General features: G+C 38.3%; 1 protein-coding gene across 3 annotated transcripts in view; it reads left to right on the forward strand.

Annotated features, from left to right (window-relative positions):
* The window catches only part of arhgap4b (Rho GTPase activating protein 4b), a 31,069-nt gene continuing 11,537 nt past the window's right edge, over nucleotides 1-19,532 (forward strand). The window contains exons 1-13 of one of the 3 annotated variants that reach the window (XM_065286060.2): nucleotides 1-374; nucleotides 7,117-7,640; nucleotides 8,283-8,454; nucleotides 9,314-9,476; nucleotides 9,595-9,657; nucleotides 11,040-11,213; nucleotides 11,347-11,475; nucleotides 12,642-12,863; nucleotides 13,121-13,222; nucleotides 13,346-13,531; nucleotides 15,205-15,289; nucleotides 15,771-15,798; nucleotides 16,146-16,242. In XM_065286060.2, coding sequence (XP_065142132.1) covers nucleotides 7,574-7,640; nucleotides 8,283-8,454; nucleotides 9,314-9,476; nucleotides 9,595-9,657; nucleotides 11,040-11,213; nucleotides 11,347-11,475; nucleotides 12,642-12,863; nucleotides 13,121-13,222; nucleotides 13,346-13,531; nucleotides 15,205-15,289; nucleotides 15,771-15,798; nucleotides 16,146-16,242 — 1,488 coding nt within the window. In that variant the 5' untranslated portion in view covers nucleotides 1-374; nucleotides 7,117-7,573. The remainder of the gene's footprint in view (nucleotides 375-7,116; nucleotides 7,641-8,282; nucleotides 8,455-9,313; nucleotides 9,477-9,594; nucleotides 9,658-11,039; nucleotides 11,214-11,346; nucleotides 11,476-12,641; nucleotides 12,864-13,120; nucleotides 13,223-13,345; nucleotides 13,532-15,204; nucleotides 15,290-15,770; nucleotides 15,799-16,145; nucleotides 16,243-19,532) is intronic. The other 2 variants (XM_065286059.2, XM_065286061.1) reach the window with 2 other exon arrangements.

Below are 19,532 nucleotides of genomic sequence, written 5' to 3' on the forward strand. Positions count from 1 at the left end.
ACATTCACTCTGATTGCCAAAGAGAAGTCGAGACAGACAGAAAGAGAGAGAGAGAGGTGCTGTGTTTCAGCATGCGCGTGTGGTGTGTATGCATGCATGTGTGTGAGCAGTTTTCTACCATGCATGCGTGAGCTCGTGCATGTGCGCGTAAAGGAGAGACGCAGTGTTTTATTTTAAATGCACGCTTCAGAGAGAGTAGAGGGGGAGATTTATTTTTGTAGAATGTGTCAGAGGAGGAGAAATCAAACTGGCTGCATAAAATCTATGTGACTCAAACACAGTCTTCTCTGTGTCTACAAAAGAACGAGAAGAAGAAAGAAGGAGGAGGAGGAGAAGAAGAAGAAGAAGAAGAAGAAGAAAGACTGGAGCTTGAGGTAAGATCAAGCTGCTTTAATTATACACGTAATATCACTGTTTTACTTAATCTCACAATATGACTGCTTATACAATGTTTGCATCACTGCTTCCCCCACCTCTTCACATATGCACTCTCTGGCATGTTTGTTTGGGTATGACAGAGGGCCATTATTAGATACATGCATTATCCGTTTCATGTTAACGCCAGAGTGCTTGTTTGTATTTACGTATTTTTTGATGATGCATCTGTCATATTTATGCACAGGCAACATGCTCTTGCATATATGACGGATTTGTCCGTGGTACGCATGAGTGACACGCGCGCACGCGCACACACACACACACACACACACACACACACACACACTGAGAAAACCACCAACAACTGCACATACTGACTGCTTCCTCTTTCACTGTGTCTCAACATTGATGCTTATCACTCAGTATGCCCCACGTCAGAGGTTCAATCTCTCACCTCATCACCACCTGTACATCTGTGGTGCTGTCATTTCAGGGTTTCCTTGCCTCTTGCTTTAAATGTTTATTTTCTGCTCTGTGGTCTGATTTTTTATTATGCTTTGTGTCTGGTTATTCCTGTTATGCAGAACACTTTGAACTCTGTAACTTCAAAAAAAAAAAAAGGATTTACATTACTTGTGATTTAAGGAAGTGACTTTTGTTAGAATATTTCAAAACAGGATGTGATTTTGGGCACAAAAGCAAGAGAGCGTTTCAAGAAAGAAATCTTACTTTATTAATACAGTCACACATGGAGGAATGGAAACGTTAATTGCGATAAATGAAAACCAGCTAAAATGCTTTCCATGTATGCACAATATTTTATCCAATATATTAGCGCATGTGACAGGGACATGAAATTGTACTGCATGGAAGGAGTCACCATTTGGGGTAAGCATGTGATTGTGTGGGTGCTTGTGACAAATCACCCAAAATTGCGCGGCTGGTCACAGAGATATGTGAACAGAAATAGATTCTCCCTTGAAAGTGGGATTTAAAAAAGAGTGTTCAGATAAGGAGATATGAAATAGATTAAACTAAAGACTCAAAAAGAGGAGAGATCTGTACCCACAGTCCGACTCCAGGAGAAGTGCAGGAAACATCGGAGGGACTTAAACTTCTTAATATGGGATTAAATATTAAGTCTGTGTGTGTGTGTTCTCATGTACATGCTCTGAAAGGGACTGAAAGTGCAGTAAAGTGAATCGTGATTGTCAGATTAGCAGTCTTATCTCAGCATGACCTCAGCGCAGTTCCCACATTTACCACTTTGAGCCATCTCACCCTCAACATCACAAATGCATCTTCATCCCATCTCGTTCCTCACAACAAGCTCTTTATCTATTTTAATTAGTCAAAGTCACTTTCCTCCTCATGTTAAGTTCTACCTGCTGTGAGTTAAATACACCCACTATGTAGCTGTTTTTATGTAATCACGCTTACATTTTTTGCTCTCTGACACATTAAGAAGTATAAAGAAGTTATTTGCATTGCTAATTGTAAGCGATTGCTCATATTAGTAGCTATCAACACTAGAAAAACAAAATGCCACTTGCGTTTAATACACGTAATATGCAGAATATGGTTATTTTGTCAACGCTGTCACTACATTCAGATTTTTTGTCTGGCCTTCAGTTTAATAAATGGTGCTAAATGTATTTGTAGTCATACAGTAATTCATTCATTTAGTGAAAGCGTACTAAAAGGCAAACAAAGAACGAAAATTGAAGCATCCATATGTAAGTGTAGTGTACACGATAGTATGCATTTGTATTTATGCATTTTTGTAAGTCAGCCTATACCCTATTGGTTCTTGGTGGCATTTTGATGTCATTTATTGCTGATTATGAACTGCATTGTCTGTAAACAGACCCACACATCTGAAGGCCTTGTGGCAATGAGAAAACACATGTAAGGGGCCTATTTGGTGTGTGAAAATAGTAATACATTATCACATTAATGGTTTTGTGTGCTGTTGTGCAGTTTGTTGTGGGAGGATAACTGCTGTGATTTGAAGTGTTAGTGTTTTGTATTAGTTATGCTGTACAATCTGTTGTTGTGAATTATTAAGATTTCTCCTAGCTCAGTGGCGGCTCGTGACTGCACATCCGAGGGGCGCAAATTCAAAATAAGTATTCGGAGTGTCATGTGTTGCTTGCGTTTTCAAAATATGTGTTTGTTGTGTCGTGTGAACCATGTGCGTCACGTGTTTTGTCAAAATAAGTGCCTGCTGCACACGCGTCTAATGATAAAAGAGACGCTCACGTTAAAATACACGCAAGACGCTCCCTTAACTGTAAACTGTGATTATTATGCATTAGATTATGCGAGTATCTGGCAAACCCGAGCGTCTCTTTTATCATAAACCCTTTAGACACGTCTGCAGCAGGCACTTATTTTGACAAGACATGTGATGCACGCAGGATTTCTCTACTCGCAGAACTTATATTTTGAAATAAGGAACTACACACATGACGTGCTACATACATGTTGTGAAGAACTTAGCATCGAAGAAGTCACCGGCCACCACTGAGCTAGGTTTGATATTCTAGAAACATCCTTGATGACCATTGCTTAATTACACTTGTAAAGCGCATTGCTAAATGCGTACATGTGTATGAAATGGTTTTAGCAATCAGATCTAATTAAGTTTGTGAATTTGTGCCGTGTAAATTAAAAAACTATATACACAATGAATAAATGAATCATTTACAATAAGATCAAGGACATGCTGTTAGATTCAGTTTCTGACTCTCAGGGTTATTTCAAAGTGTGATATATTGCATAATTTAAATTCTAGAAGGAATAAGTGGGTGTAGTATGGGACTGTCATAACTTTCCTTAGTGGCTTTGTTTCATTTGTGTAATGTTTAACCTTTAATACTAGTGGTTTTGTATGTGCTGCTGTGGTCAAATCACAGAGTTCTCAGTAGTGGTGGCTTTATGGGTCCTGTGGTCTTCTGCTTTGAGAGATAAGACCAAAGCTCAGCCTCTTCCCAGCTTCCACCGGGAGCGTAAAACAGGATTGATCCCATGGATTTCCAATTCCCCTTGGTTTCTTTAAGTCAATAAAGCAGGGGGATCAAGTTTAAAGACGCACATTTACTCACTCAGGACACTGGACTGGACTCTCACATTATAGGCATTTCTTCACTGGATCAGTATGTGCCTATATATATATATATATATATATATATATATATATATATATATATATATATATATATATATATATATATATATATATATATATATATATATAAAATAATTCACCTCCTTAGGGTTTATTATTTAAAGGCATCTTACAAAATAGAAAAACTGCTGCCAAGAATATAAAAAACATTGACTTCTAGCAGGACTGGCATACTGTGTAATGCAATATAATTCAACCCTATTGCACACAAATCCGATTCAACGCTTGTGAATCAATAATAGCATTATCATAATGAAGTCTCAGCTGTGTTCTGATTGGCCGGCTGAGGCTTTTGACCTCTAAACACTCAGATGGAGAGAAAGAGCAGCAGTCTGTCATGACCACTCAATGCCTTGCGATGCAAGATGTGCTTTTTATACGTGAAGAGTTATAGAGATTAAAATGTTTTTTAATGTTAAACATGATGTATATTAGTCACTATTTGTAATGAAATGTATCAAGTGACAGAGCTGGGTGTTCAATATGATACAAGGATGCAAGCTGATTTCAGTTAGACCACAGATTGACCTAATTTCAGGAAACTTTGTCATTTGTGTGGTTTGGGTTTTACAAAAATTTTGTTTTATTAAAGCGCATAAGTAAGGGATAGTGTTTTCCATTGCCGTCAAAATATACCCAAATCAATATACATAATCTAATGGTTTGGTTTAGCAGAGTAAAGATTGGCAAATGTACACTCATACAAATCCTACATACTGCATCACCAGCACACATGCATAACACGCATACCCGTGTAACTGCTGCATGTACATGCATGCACACTTACTTGCGATGTGTTAAACAGTGTGCATTTAAGGTAGTCCCGAATATCGTGCCACATTGTGCTTCTCTAGAATCTTGCAGCATGCTAGAGCAATGATGAGTCAGATCCTCACACCATCTCATAAGACCAACGGCCATTACTGATGCAACTCACATGAACTCTATGACACTTTAGTCACAGCCTTCCAACAACCGTCACCTACATTTGTAATATATTTTTTTATCCCTTAATTTTGGTTACTTGGGCAGCAATGTTTTGCATCAAGCTCTGCCTTAAAGAGATGGGAGCGACCTCTTGTGCTTAAAGGAATGGTTCACACAAATAAGAAATTCTTGTATAATGTACTCACCCTCATGCCTTCCCAGATGTACGGAGGTATTGGATATATCACAATTGAGCTCTCCTATTACTATGGCTGTGTCCGAAATAGCCTCATATGTCCTTAAATAGTGCACATAGTGCAAATCATAGTGGACATTAGTGCACTCATTCAACCCCACAATGCACCGCAATAAGTGTACAACTGATGTACACTCGCAGCTAGCCGCTAGTTGTCAACTGAGGCTCACGCCGACTGAATTATTGCATCTGCAGAAGATGGCATGGAGACCGGAGCGCTTTCGCGAGCTCAAGTGTCCGAATTTACTTACTTGTTTTAATTCACACTCTCTAATGAACTATATAGTGGACTAATGTAAGGAATAGTAAATGAGGGTATGTGGTCTATTTCAGACACAGCCTATGAATAGGGGACAATGCAACGCTTAAAATGGCCACTCTCGTGATGGAAGTCCTGCATTTAAGTTAAATGAACCAATTATTAATTAATAAAGACTTATGAGTCTCTGGTGGAGGGGCTCCATACAGAGTCGCCTGAAGTGTTTGACAACCTGTGCGCGTGTGCATTTGCTAAAAAACAAACTACGAAGAAAGGTGCTTAGTGCAATTTTACCATTAGAAACAAAAGTAAGGACTTTAGTCTTGCATGACTGAAATAACTGCCCGAAGGTCTCGCAAAGATGACCGCCTAGTGGCGCGAAATGTCGATAATGTCAAAAACATCAAATCTCATTGGTCCTTGTCTGTCTCAGATTCTCATGACAAAGAACGTATACCGGTATGACAACTAGTCTCAAGACCAGTGGCGGCCGGTGACTTATTTTTTGAAGATGCAAAGCTCGTTGTCGTATTTAGCCCGTCATGTGTGTGGCTCGTCATGTCAAAATTTGTGCATCACGCGTCATGTCAAAATACATGCCTGCTGCAGACGCTTCGAAGGGGTTTATGGTAAAAGAGACTGTCGCGTTTGCCAGATACTCACTTAATCTCATGTATAATCAGAGTTTAGTGTTAAAGGGACATTCCACTTTTTTCCAGCTCCCATTTGATTCTTACTGTTTTGAAATCTATTCAGCTAATCTCCAGGTCTGGCGCTAGCACTAGCACAATCCATTGAATCTGATTAGACCATTAGCATCGCGCTAAAAAATTACCAAAGAGTTTTAATATTTTTCCAATTTAAAAACTCTTCTGTAGTTACATCGTGTACTTAGATCGAAAGAAAATTAAATGCTGCAATTTTCTAGGCAGATATGGCTAGGAACTATATTCTCAAAATAGCATAATAATTAATGACTTTGCTGATGTAACATGGCTGCAGCAGGTGTTGTGATATTACGCACTCCCCGAAAATAGGCCCCTTGGTTACTTTCAATGGCAGGGGAACTTTCAACAAAGTCCTTGATCATTACGCCAGAATGAAGGTATAGTTCCTAGCCATATCTGCCTAGAAAATCGCAACTTTTAATTTCCTGTCGGTCTTAGTACACGATGTAACTATAGAAGAGTCAATTTTTAAATAGGAAAAATATTGAAACTCTATGGTTCTTTTTTAGCACGATGCTAATGATCTAATCAGATTCAATGGATTTTGCTAAGCTATGCTAAGAGTTCAATGTGGCGCCGTATTTGAACACGCAGATCTGTATGTTTTCATAGATAAGCAATGTATCGATCATTAAATAAGTTCTAAAATTTTGTTTGTGTTCAACTAAAAAAGGGGAGTACATGTTTTAAGAATTTTTATATTCCTGTTCCTTTTAAAGGTACAGTGTGTTTTAGCAGCATCTAGTGGTAAGAATGCAAATAGCAACTAACTTCAATTTTGAAATGCAATGAGAAGCTACGATAGCTCCCACAGAACAAACATGAGACAAAAGGCACTCTGCAGTTTGTCCATTTAGGGCTACTGTAGAAACATGATGGCGACTTCCATGTAAGGAGACCCACGGTGTATGTAGATAAAAATGGCTCATTTAAAGGTAATAAAAACATTACAGTTCATTATATAAGGTCTTTTTTACACCACTGATAATATAGTTATGCATATTATATTGCAATTCTGTCAAGAGATCCTTCTAAAAGAAACACATTGCACCTTTAAGGTCATAGGGGCTTACCTCAAAGACTAAAATCCTAGAATTACCCTGTGATTGACAGGATGTCTTCATGTGAGAAACTTTCTGAATCACCCAGAAAAGACAAACAGGATGTGGGCAGGTGTGCGTAGTTCAGTTAACCGTTTTTGTCATATGAAAGTGCCCGTGTAACACAATACAATGAAGTAACATTTTTTTAATCCCCCTTCTCCTCGTCTCTCTTATCTTGTATTTACTTTCAAATTTCATTAATCTGTAATTACCCTTCCACGTTTATCTTTCTCACACTTCTTACACACTATTCCTCCTGTGTCTTTTCTCTTTAGGCAAAGACAATCACAGATACAAACTCTACGGTCTCAGGAAACATCAGAAGACAATTACCAAGCCCTTCAAAGCTCCCAGATTCTCTGCTGTGAAAATTAACTTATAAATGCACATGCACACGCATTACTGCTGTGGTTGAGACTCGCTCCGTGTCCACATGAACACACACACATGCACACAGAGACTTCCCTGTTCAGTTTTTGCTGAGGGCTCAGATTGAAAGACGTTTTTCTCTAGGTGCCCGGTGTGAAATCCTGGCTGGACGTGTCACATCTTTTCTGCAGTTTAATGGAAATATTAATATAGCAAAACCTAACACACGCACATTGGAGCAGGAATTAGAGGAGTTCATTCGCAAAGAGGAGGAAATCTGTGTGTGATCGCCTTATAGCTGCTACAGTATAGATATTTCAGGCCTAATCAAGTCAACAGGAGCGCTACACAAGCGAAGACATCATGACATCACACGGGAAACTAAGGAAGGAGAAAGGGAGTTTGGCGGAATATGATACACAAATCAAAGGTAAAGGGAATATAATGTAATTCAATCTCTCTCTCTCTTTCAGGCTAGTGTACTTCTCTATATTTAAAGTAATAGTTCACTCAAAAATATAAATTATGTGATCATTCAGTCATCCTCATGTCTTTTGAAACCGATGTGAGTTGATTCAATGTCCGAGATTCTCTAATAGTGAAATTAAAGTACAATAAAGGGTCACTTTAGGTGAGTGTAGCATCTTTTTCTATACAATGAAGTTTATAGTGACCACATTTTCTTTTGGGATGCATATTCAGTCAATGCTCATACTCTGTGTTTATCTTATGTGATGTAGGATTGGCATATGTGACACTGTATGTGAAATCCAGGCTAAATTCTAATAATCAATGATTTTACGTTGATTTCAATCTTTGACACGACCTTACTAAGATATCAAGGTTATATTTTCACAGAATTATGATTTTTATGCAGTAAATCATAAACTGGGTGACATATAATCAGGGAAGTCATGATATACTTATAGCAAGTATTAAGGATGTTGTTTCATCCAATCAGCTCGCATTCCAGGAACAATACTGCAGGACTTAAAAGTCATCGGTTCTTAACCATTTTGTGCTGATACCCACCCGTTTGAACATTGCCCTGTTCCTTCTTTCTTTTACTCAGAGATTCGTGGTCAGCTGTCAGAGCAGCTAAAAATCCTGGATGCGCAGCTGGAGGTGAAGACGCAGCAGCTGCAGGATCTCAGCGAATACCTGCGCAGACGCGGCGAGATTGAGACAGAGTATGCACGGTCTTTGGAGAAACTCAGTGAGAGGTTCACAGTCAAGACCAAAAGGTAGCCACCATGATGCTTTTTGTATTTAAGATAAAGTATGACCCATGCTCCAGACATGTTGAGCTATGTTTTTATAAGTAGCAGACACAGGTGTGCTTTAAAGGGACACTCCACTTTTTTTGAAAATATGCTTATTTTACAGCTCCCCTAGAGTTAAACATTTGATTCTTACCGTTTTGGAATCCATTCAGCTGATCTCCGGGTCTGGCGCTAGCACTTTTAGCATAGCTTAGCACAATCCATTGAATCTGATTAGATCGTTAGCATCGCACTAAAAAATAACCAAAGAGTTTCGATATTTGTCCAAAATGTAAAACTAGACTCCTCTGTAGTTACATCGTGTACTAAGACCGACGTAAAATTAAAAGTTGTGATTTTCTAGGCAGATATGGCTAGGAACTATACTCTCATTCTGGCGTAATAATCAATGACTTTGCTGATATAACATGGCTGCAGCAGGCGTAGTGATATTACCCACTGCCCGAAAATAGTCCCCTGCTATTGAAAGTAATCAAGGGGACTATTTTCTGGAAAAATATTGAAACTCTTTGGTTATTTTTTTTGCGCGATGCTAATGGTCTAATCAGCTTCAATGGATTGTGCTAAGGTATGCTAAAAGTGCTAGCGCCAGACTCGGAGATCAGCTGAATGGATTCCAAAATGGTAAAAATCAAATGTTTAACTCTAGGGGAGCTGAAAAATGTGCATATTTTTCAAAAAAGTGGAATGTCCCTTTAAAAGGAATATATAAATATATTTGACATGACCTTACTCAATCAATGGTGAATTACACAAAACAAATTTACCTGGATTCTCACAAACCACCATTATCACTCTCTCTGCTTTTGTCTCTCTTTAGAAAGGAGCAGTTGGATATGTCTGTGGCTCAGTGCTGGTCGGTTCTGCTGACCCAGACCAGACAGGAGAGCCGCGATCACAGCTCATTGAGTGAACTGTGCAGCAACACTCTCACACAGAGACTCTCACACTGCATTGAGGACACGCAACGCCTAGCAAAGCGGGTACAGATGCCCTCCCACCCCTTTCTCTTCCTCTCTTATTTACTGACATAACGCACTCCCACACAAAACGGCACCATCTTCCTCATTTCACAATGACTCTTTACTCTCTGTTTTTCAGAGCAAGGAGGTGGGGCTACAAATGCAAGACGAGCTCTTGAAAGTCACCACAGAGCTACAGACGGTGAGTTTTTTTTTTTTTTTTTGGCTGCAAATGGGATACATTTACAGAGAGGAACAAGCTCTTATATGAAATAGTCTTATTGGCTCGATCTGTGAAATGCACCACCTCTCTGCGGTCAGAGACAGTATGATTAAATTAGACTTAACACTGCACATATCTGCTCATAGGTTCATAGATAATGGACTGAGGCCCTTGTGTGTATGTGTTATATGGACACTTATGTCTCATAAAGGCCACATGCCCTCTGGAGATTCGTACAGACAAACACGAAATACATTTTTCTTCCTCAGAAAATGTACAAATCTAGTTTCTAGCTGTGCCTTGTTCACAAAAACATAATCAGGTCCAGTGACCCTGGCGGCCAGCAGCTTTATGTTTTCTGCTCTTCAGGAAGCACAAGTGTCGTGGCTCAAGGCTCAATGCTTTTGTGAGTTTGTGTGTATGATTGTGGCCGTCTTTGTGCAGACCTGTAGGCTATTTAAAGTCTCTGGGACATTTCACAAGACTTTTTTAAGATGTCAAACCGTATGTAAGTTCTTGCTTAAAATATCATATAGATAATTTATTATAACATGTTAAAATTGTCACTTTGTAGGTGTGAGCAAAAATGTGCCGTTTTGGGTGTGTCCTTTTAAATGCAAATGAGCTGATCTCTGCACTAAATGGCAGTGCCGTGGTTGGATAGTGCAGATTAAGGGGCGGTATTATCCCCTTCTGACATCACAAGGGGAGCCAAATTAAAAATTCCTTTTTTTTCACATGCTTGCAGAGAATGGTTTACCAAAACTAAGTTACTGGGTTGATCTTTATCACATTTTCTAGCTTGATAGAAGCACCAAGGACCCAATTATTGCACTTAAACAAGAAAAAAGGCAGATTTTCATGATTTGTCCCCTTTAAAATACATTTAGCTTGAGAAATAAAAATGAATTTTAATACAAAGTACAAAAATATGTTCTTATACAGTTTTTGTATTCTTTCATAGTCATCCTCCTGGAATATGTCTTTATAAACTTTGAATAAGTTTTGTGTGTATTTTTTCCAAAGCTGAGCTTCATTTTATACTCCAAACACATCAATGTAACATGCACACAAATTTTATAATGCATCTTTAATATAATGAGCAAAGATGTTAATTGTTCACAATTGGACATTACCTTAGGCCACTACTGTGTGTCATTAATTATATAAACCAAATTATATATATATGAAAACCAAGTCTTATAACCAGTTTTGCTTCTCATAAAAATATGTTATTATATAGAATGATATTTTAAGGATACTTCAAATTTTTACTGGAAAACAAGTACATTTTATTTTCAGTTATTTAAAGTCCAGCTCCATCACCAGCTCATGTGACCTTGTTGTGTGATTCTTTACAGGCTTTAAAAACGTATCATCAGTACCACATGGACTCTATGGCTGCTGATGGGAAGCTCAAAGAGGCCACACGTCTGGAGGAAAAACAAACGGGCAAGTCAGCTGATCTTGGTCTCAACCTATCAGGAGGGCAGAGGCGCAGCTCTGTGAAAAAAATTGAGAGGCTGATGGAGAAGGTAGAGATGGTGGTTTGTGAGAATGGTACATGGGTAACATCCGGAGCTTTGCTCAGTGAAGATGGCACAGGAAGAGCGAGATCTCGCTTTATCTCTAAACCAACGCGTGTGTGTCTGTGTGTTTTCTTCACAGAGGCAAGGGAAAGTACAGGAAACTCAGTTGAAGTGCACTAAAGCTCGTAACGACTACTTGCTCAACTTGGCAGCAGCTAATGTCACCATGAATAAGTATTATCTGGAGGACATTTGCACTCTTATTGACGTGAGTCTAATACATTACCATCCCATTACCATTTGTCTAGACACAATTAAGGATGTGGTTCTTTCTAAGTTCCCTTTTTTATTTTCAGTTGACCCCTGAGCACAGACCCTTTAACACTATGTAATGTTTTTAACTGTATTTAGAATGGTTGTGGGAGTATTGTATTTAGTGCATCTATTGCAAAACAAAAGACACAGAACTGCAGACAATTAAGCTACATGTACTAAAGGTTTCACCTTTATCTTCAGTAATATTGGGCTCTCATTCACTAAGCATGCGTACGCACAAATTTGTTCGTAAAATGTTCATACGGACGTTCTTATTTATCAATATTCAACAAAAACTTTCGTACTAAAATGTATTTTAAATGTATGCAAAAACGTAAGAAAAACTTAGACCACACGTACGCAATAATCATGTTTTCAACAAGAAAAAAAAAATATATAGATAACACAGATATATATTATAGGGTTCTTTATTCCTGTTCATGATTATTGCACACGTTTTGTCTACGTTTTTGCATACATTTAAAACAAATTTTAGTATGAAAGTTTTTGATGAATCATGATTTGTAAGTAAAAAGTCTGTATGCACATTTTACGAACAAATTTGTGCGTACGCATGCTTGGTGAATGAGAGTCATTGATCTCAGCTCCCGCATGTGGGACTATTTTTGAAGGGACACTCCACTTTTTCTGAAAATATGCTTATTTTCCAGCTCCCCTAGAGTTAAACATTGAATTTTTACCATTTTAGAATCCCTTCAGCTGATCTCCGGTTCTGGCGCTAGCACTTTTAGCATAGCTTAGCACAATCCATTGAATCTGATTAGACCATTAGCATTGCCCTAAAAAATAAGAGTTTGGATATTTTTACTATTTAAAACTTGACTCTTCTGTAGTTACATCTCGTACTAAGACTGACGGAAAATTAAAAGTTGCGATTTTCTAGGCAGATATGGCTATGAACTATATTCTCAAACTGGCGTAATATTCAAGGACTTTTCTGATGTAACATGGCTGCAGCAGGCATACGCAGTGCCCGAAAACAGTCCCCTGCTATTGAAAATAACCAGTACTGTAAATTTAAAACAGGTCAGGTCATCAACATTAAAAATCAGCTGCTTTATCACCTTTTTCTTCTGCTTTTGACTTGCATGAATGCAGTGCACAGATCTGGGGTACCACCTGTCTTTGTCTCGGGTGATACGTGGATACCTCTCCAACAGAAACAAAACCGTCCAGAACACAAAAAATGGCCTTCAGCAGCTGGATGCGGCAGTGACTGCACTGAACCAAGGCCAGGATAGAGATGCCCTGCTGCAGGCCCACAACACAGCATTCTGCCTGCCCTTCCGCTTCCAGTACCAACCCCATGAAGGAGATCAGGTAACACATCAGAGTATACGAGACCCTGTCTGTTAAGTCCAGTCTAAAGTTTCTTGATCTAATGATGAGATTAGGAGCATCAAAATTTAATTTCACTTAATGATTTCAATCTTATATCAAGGTTCATCTGAAAATATTTAGGTTCAATTGATCATGTAATCTCAACAGGGTGGCCACCATAATGTATATTAAAATAACTTTATAATTTTACTAACCTTTATATGACTTTAAAGGTTTATGGTTTATGTGTGTGACAGGTGTGTGAAGTGAGTGCAGAAGGTCAGGTGAGGTATGAGCTTGAGACCAGATTTCAGCAGCTTCAGTCCAGACTGTCCTCGGTTACCCTGGAAACAGAAGAGGTAAAATGATCATAGCTGATCTCAACAGTTGCTCTCTGCATCTCTGTGGCACTGTTAAGGTTTCTCTCCAAGTTCTGTAAATGACCCTTTGTGCACAATTATCTCTTTGTGAACTTCCTTCAGCTCAGTAAGACTCTCAAGGCCACGTATACTAATCTTCTGGAGAGCATCTGCGATGATGACTGCAACCCCACCCCTGAATCCTCCGCCATTCAAGCGGTTGAGAGCACAGGGGACGGCACAGGAGTTAAACCGAGCCTGGCAAAACGCAGGGCTAATCTACAGGACACAGAGACCTTTTACTTTACAGTAAGATCCCAGCATATAAATTAGTTTTTTACCGGGTTAAAGGACGTTACCCAGTATATTAGGATATTGATCAAATTTTTTAGCATTTTCCATGCATCCAGAAAGGACAGTAAAGACTGACTGGAGAGTTTTTTTAGAAGTGTTGATTAGGGCTGCACGATTTTTTCCAAGGGAAATGAGATCACGATTTTCACACAAGATGATTCTTTTTCAAAAACAAACAAACATTTATTGCACTCAAGTAAAAAATGTGCCACACATGACTTTCAGTTGTAATAAAGTGCTGGACTTAAAAGTCTATCCTTATAGTTCCTTATTTTAGACCCCATCAAAATGCAATCATACTGTCTTCATCTTGGGAAGAGTAGTAAAGTTACCAATGTTAATTTGGGTTTTTGCTCTTTGCTGATCCAGATGGGTTTTGCCATTGTTGTTTCAAAAGATGTCTCTTATTTGTGGTTCCTGTGCAGGTTGTCAATTCAGCAGGAAAGTTAGTTTGCTCTGTTTACATACTGGAGGCGAGCACATGTAAACGCGTTGATGATGTATGAAGTCTGCGTGAACAGGACATGCAAAACACGTTCACAGAACAGGACCAAAAATTGCATGCGTCCAGTACAGTTTTTGCGTTTGGTCCGAGTTCCATGATTTGTTGAACATTTTTTGGTCATATGCCTTTCGCAGTCTTAGGCCACCACCACCAGACTTGTTGTTTTAGAAGTTTTATTCATATTTATTTTTCAATCACATCTTAAGTATTTTTGAGCAGAGTGAAGTAAAAAGACAAATTTATTTAAAATTAGAAATTAAGATTTAATTTTATTTAGATTTAAGAGACCCTGCAGTTTCCTGCTATTGCTCAAGGGGAAGGGAAGTTTACCCTAAAAACTTGACACATCAGTTTACATTTTTATACAGTTTTTAATACTACATACACATTTCCTGTATTTTCTGGTTGTATTCTTTTAAAGAGACTGAGAAATTATTATATATGATCATTATAACATTGCAAAAACAACAAATCTAATTCTGGCATGGTGGTCTTAGACTTTTGCACAGTACTGTATATGTATATATATATATATACTAATATGACATTAATAAATAAAACAAATTAAAATAAATAGCACCTGTGCTTTTTGTACACTAAAACTGGCCAATCTTAAAAGTTTAAAAACACCAAACCTTTAAAACACTAAACCATCCACATTTTGAGGTTTCAGGGAGGAACTCAAGCATGCTCTCCCCATGCTAAAAACCCTTTCTAATGGGGAACTTGTGGCAGTGATACAGAAGTATTTCTTTGCCTTTTTTCGGAACCAATACACATGGTCACTTTCACTATCGCAACCAGGTTTTTCTGCATATTTTTTTGAATAATCATGCAGCCTTAGTGTAGATTTTGCATGCACTTAGAGGGTTTTGCAGCTAAAGACAGTCAAATTTGTTAAATACCAATGAAATGACTTAAGTGACATCTGTAACAATAATAACCTTGAATAATAACCTTTTCAAAGTGCAATTACTAAACATAAGCGCCTAATAAAAAATTTTCATTTACAAGAAAAAATGTCAGATGCACTTTTATATAGCTTTTTATATATTCTTACAGTAAATTTCTTCTGCAATGACAGAAGGTAACAGTCATTTAATTCATACATTTTGTTTTTCAGAAAGTAAAGGAGCATGTAAGTGGCAACTCTCTTATCTCAAAACTCCAGGCCAAACATGACCTACTTAAAGAAGCCATACAGAAAGGTAACTAACCACAACTAACCCGGTTCCTCAACAAAAAAAAGATAAATGTTTTAATGTAAATAGGACCATGCCTGTGAAAACCCAACCAAAGGTTTTTTTTTTATAAAATCAAGAACATTTTGTAAATAACCTTGATATATTTAATATTGACTGAGTAGGGTCATGTCAAAGATTGAAATCAATGTGAAATCAAACTTTGATGCTCCAAATTTCATAATTAGATTATGAGACCTTAACCTGGATTTCATAGACATGGTCACAAATAAGAGCAACAGAACCAGAAGCATGTGCAAATGTTAAGCATTAATACAAATTAAGCATGGATTAAAAAACACTTTTTTAATTGATGTATGCAGACAACATTAATATATAAGATAAATGTTAATTATGAAAGCTGGTGTCTGTATCATGTGACTACATGGCCAGCTCTGCGTAGTTATCTGCATCTATTTTCATTTCTCTTTGTATGTCTCTTTTGCAGCTGAAGCCTTCGACAGCGATTCCTCCAGGTGCGTCTCAAATCCCATCTGTTTCTCTGTCACTTTTGTTCATACAGTCATGTGCTGAAACGCTGGCCACGATCCAGCAAACATGTGCGCTTGTTTCCTGGCTGACGGTCTTTGCGTGTTCAGCACAAATTAAGAGAGAAGGCACAAAATTTCTTAATGTAGCAAAACATCACCTTTTCATTGTGCAATGAATATTGACCCAAAAATGTGTGCACGTTAAAGAGTACGTCTATGTTTGTGAGTACTGTTGTTGTCCGTTTTGTGTGAGTACTGATGTGTTAGCATGTTTGCATGAGTACACTGATGCCATAGTGTCACAGTGGAGTGCTGGTGTATATATTTCCCAGAATGCAGCCTGGTAGGGCAGTGCGTGTGCGGAAAGCCAGGCCCTGCTCCCAGTACCATCACAAACTCTTCACTGGAGACATGATCTCCTTCATACAGGTATAGCCAAGTGTCTGACAGCCCTCTGCTCTGTTAAAGATAGATTTATGTAATGTAGTTGTTGCTGTGTTCCTCTAACATCTCACCATGGCGCTACATTTTCATTGTGCTTGCATGTGTACGTTACGTGTCTGATGTGCCCTCGCATGTATGCTTCTGATTTGGCTTTGAGCACGAGCACACCCCTGTGTTTGATTTTTACTGCTGTGCATGCAAAGCAATAATGTGAATGTGGGTTTTACAATGTTTATATATTTGTGAAACGTGACCTTTCGGTCGGTGTAAATTTATTCCAAGTAATCTTGAGTAATAAGAACATATGTAGGGATAATGCAGTCAGTTTGTGACATTTTAACTTGCCTGTTCATTAAGCGAGTAATGGTTTGCAGTACCGTGTTGTTGCATACTGAATCTTATTTGAAATGACACGCTTGCATTATTACCATAACATGATACGGCTGCTTATCAAACCAGTTTAGACAGACGCTCTCTCAGTTCCTCTGCAGGCTTTTAAAATCCATGTGCCAGCCAACAAAAATGTATGCTCGCCTGTGGGTTTACTTTGAGGGCATTTTGACATCTGGGATGTTGCATTAGGAAATACGATTCATGCATATGTAGTTTTTATGGCAGCTGTGGTTGCCAGACAACCTCTGTAAATACAGGAAACATCAACTGTTAGCTATAGCACTTTTACTCAAAGTACAAATGTATATATATATATATATATATATATATATATATATATATATATATATATATATATATATATATATATATAAATGTGCCTAAACGTGCCTGTGTGGTTATGTGTGCAGGCATGCATATATCGGTGCATTTGCGTAATACTAAAAGGTCATTTATAACTAATCAGCCCCGTCTGTGCTTTCCAAATATAGTCAGCACTTCCGTAATTCACCCAAGCCTATTCTTCAGTGCAGTGCAATTGTTTGCGATGCTCATTTTTATTGTCTTGTCCATGTTAATGTCTATTCATCCTCATTCAAGCTGCTGAAATCTGAGCTTCTGACCTATTTAATTCTAAAATGCAAATATTAGCAGCATCATACAATGCTTACTTGGGGAACTTTCATTCACTTTGCTGACACAATATATTGCAAATGCAGATAAGCGGTTGCAGGATGTTACACACCGATTGCACTGGGGAACTCCAGGCTTCACAATTGCAGTTTTTACATATAGTGCACACAAAAATGGCCAGCAGACGACTCCAGACCAGATCTGGCCCGCAGTCGTCTGCTGTCTGGGAAGCTGTCACTGTGGCAGTACCCTTTAAAAAGGTCTTTACATACCATTAGGTACAGATTTGTGTGCATTTGGTAGCAATATGTACCTTTAAGGTACTACAATACTGTATGATTCAGGATGGTAAACCCTTGCGTTTTCACCGCCATACAGTACCCTTACTTGATAGGCATTGTAAAATGAACTCTTTAGGTGCAAAGATGGACTTTTTGAAAGGGTACTGCCCCAGTGGCAGCTAGGGGCCATTTTTTTTATGAAAGTGTATAGACCCCTTGAAAGTTTGTAAACATTGCAACGTCACGAGGTGGGCGGGGCTTAGCTGGAGGCAAAAAGAGCCGCGTGGCTGTTGACAAGCTAGCACATTTTATGAGGGATTTATTAAACATGGATGAAGTAGAAGGTTCATAACTGGCCGAATATGCACAGTCACTGATTCTGCGGGACCGTGACAGCTATTTTTGTAAATTAACTCAGTTTTTGGATATTTCCTAGATAACATATGAATTACTTTCTGGAATTTATCAAGGCTTCTTGTCTATTGTAACCTATCGCTGGGCTAACTATGATTAGTAATGTGGATTATTTTAAGAGAGCATTCAAGACATTTTATTGCTGTATGTTTGTTTAACATTTAAGCTAAACAATAGGTCTGCGACTTTTCACCTATAAAACAGAAACTTGCTGAATTGTAAGTTACTAGATAAAACCAAGACACACGTGCATAAGCATAGATTATTTTATCTGATATGAAGTGTGCACTGCAAACATGAGCATCATTTATGATCGTTTCCGTCCAGTCTGTACGCTGTATTGCATTTTACCACAATTGTCGTGGTCTGCCGAGATCTGTTAAAACTTTGGTTTTGAACCAAAAGTGCTGTTCCTTTTATTCTGGAAGCCAAAAACACAACAAAATGACATTTAAAAGTCAAAACCACAAACTTTTAGGAGGAACTTTTAGGTTCCTATTTATTTTTGCCCCCAGCTGAGCGGTGATGTCACAGTGACGTAGACGATTAAGGGGTCTCTTGCTTTATCTAAAACTGTCACTTTTGCTGTGTGTGTCATATTACCTGCTGAAAAGACCGGCTTAGCCCAGCACGAATTTCAGTTTTGGTTTAAATTTGTTCATACTGCTAACTAAAATCTAAACCAGAAATCTTAGCTGGCGTATCAGATTTTTTCTGGTGATGCTGGTTGACCTTGCTTAAAAAAATTTTTTATGATGAAATCAGCATAACAGCATCCTGTACTGGGGGTCAGCATGTAATGTCCAGCATGGTTTATATTGGTTAGTTGAGCACAGCTTCACCTGAAATATTAAAGTGAGACCAGCTTAATCATCGATGGCTTCCTTTTAATAATCCAACATCCAAACAACATATGCTGGTGGTCTCTGCAGGTTGTTTCAGATGGACGCACACTGTTTTCCCCTCTGTGTTCCCTCTGGGAGCTCAGGCCTGTAGAGCACTGCTCCACCATCCTCTTCTCTCTTTTATTGTGTTGTGGATTGTATGGTGTCTTAACAGTCTGCTACACCCTGTATTTGTATTAGCTGTTGTATCTCTTCATCTAAAGTGGACAGTAAATCTATAAGAAATGCACTCACTAATAATTGGTTAAAGCAGGCAGGGCCACAGAACTGCTTTGCCAACAACAGTTTTTGACTTGATATTTGATCAACGTAGAGCAGCATTGGACATTTTATGACAAAGTGGATGCAAATCAGATTAGGATACTAACCCTTAGCTATGCTTACATGTTGTGTCTGTCTTAGGCCTTTTATACCCATCTAGACGAACCTAAATAAAACGGGGACACTAGTGTGTTTCAACTGCACTCTTAGAACGGATGTGTTAAAAACAAAATCAACACAAAATGACACATAATGTATAAAAAGCATAACACAAAAAGATATGTGTAAAAATGAACACATTCTTTCTTAGAGTGTAAAATCCTTGTTCTCTGCTTTTGTCTTTTTCTCTCTGCCCGTATCTCTTAACTTTTTCTTGTTTTTGCTTTTG

This window comes from Paramisgurnus dabryanus, chromosome 21, assembly GCF_030506205.2.
Source record: "Paramisgurnus dabryanus chromosome 21, PD_genome_1.1, whole genome shotgun sequence".
Lineage (NCBI taxonomy): Eukaryota > Metazoa > Chordata > Actinopteri > Cypriniformes > Cobitidae > Paramisgurnus > Paramisgurnus dabryanus.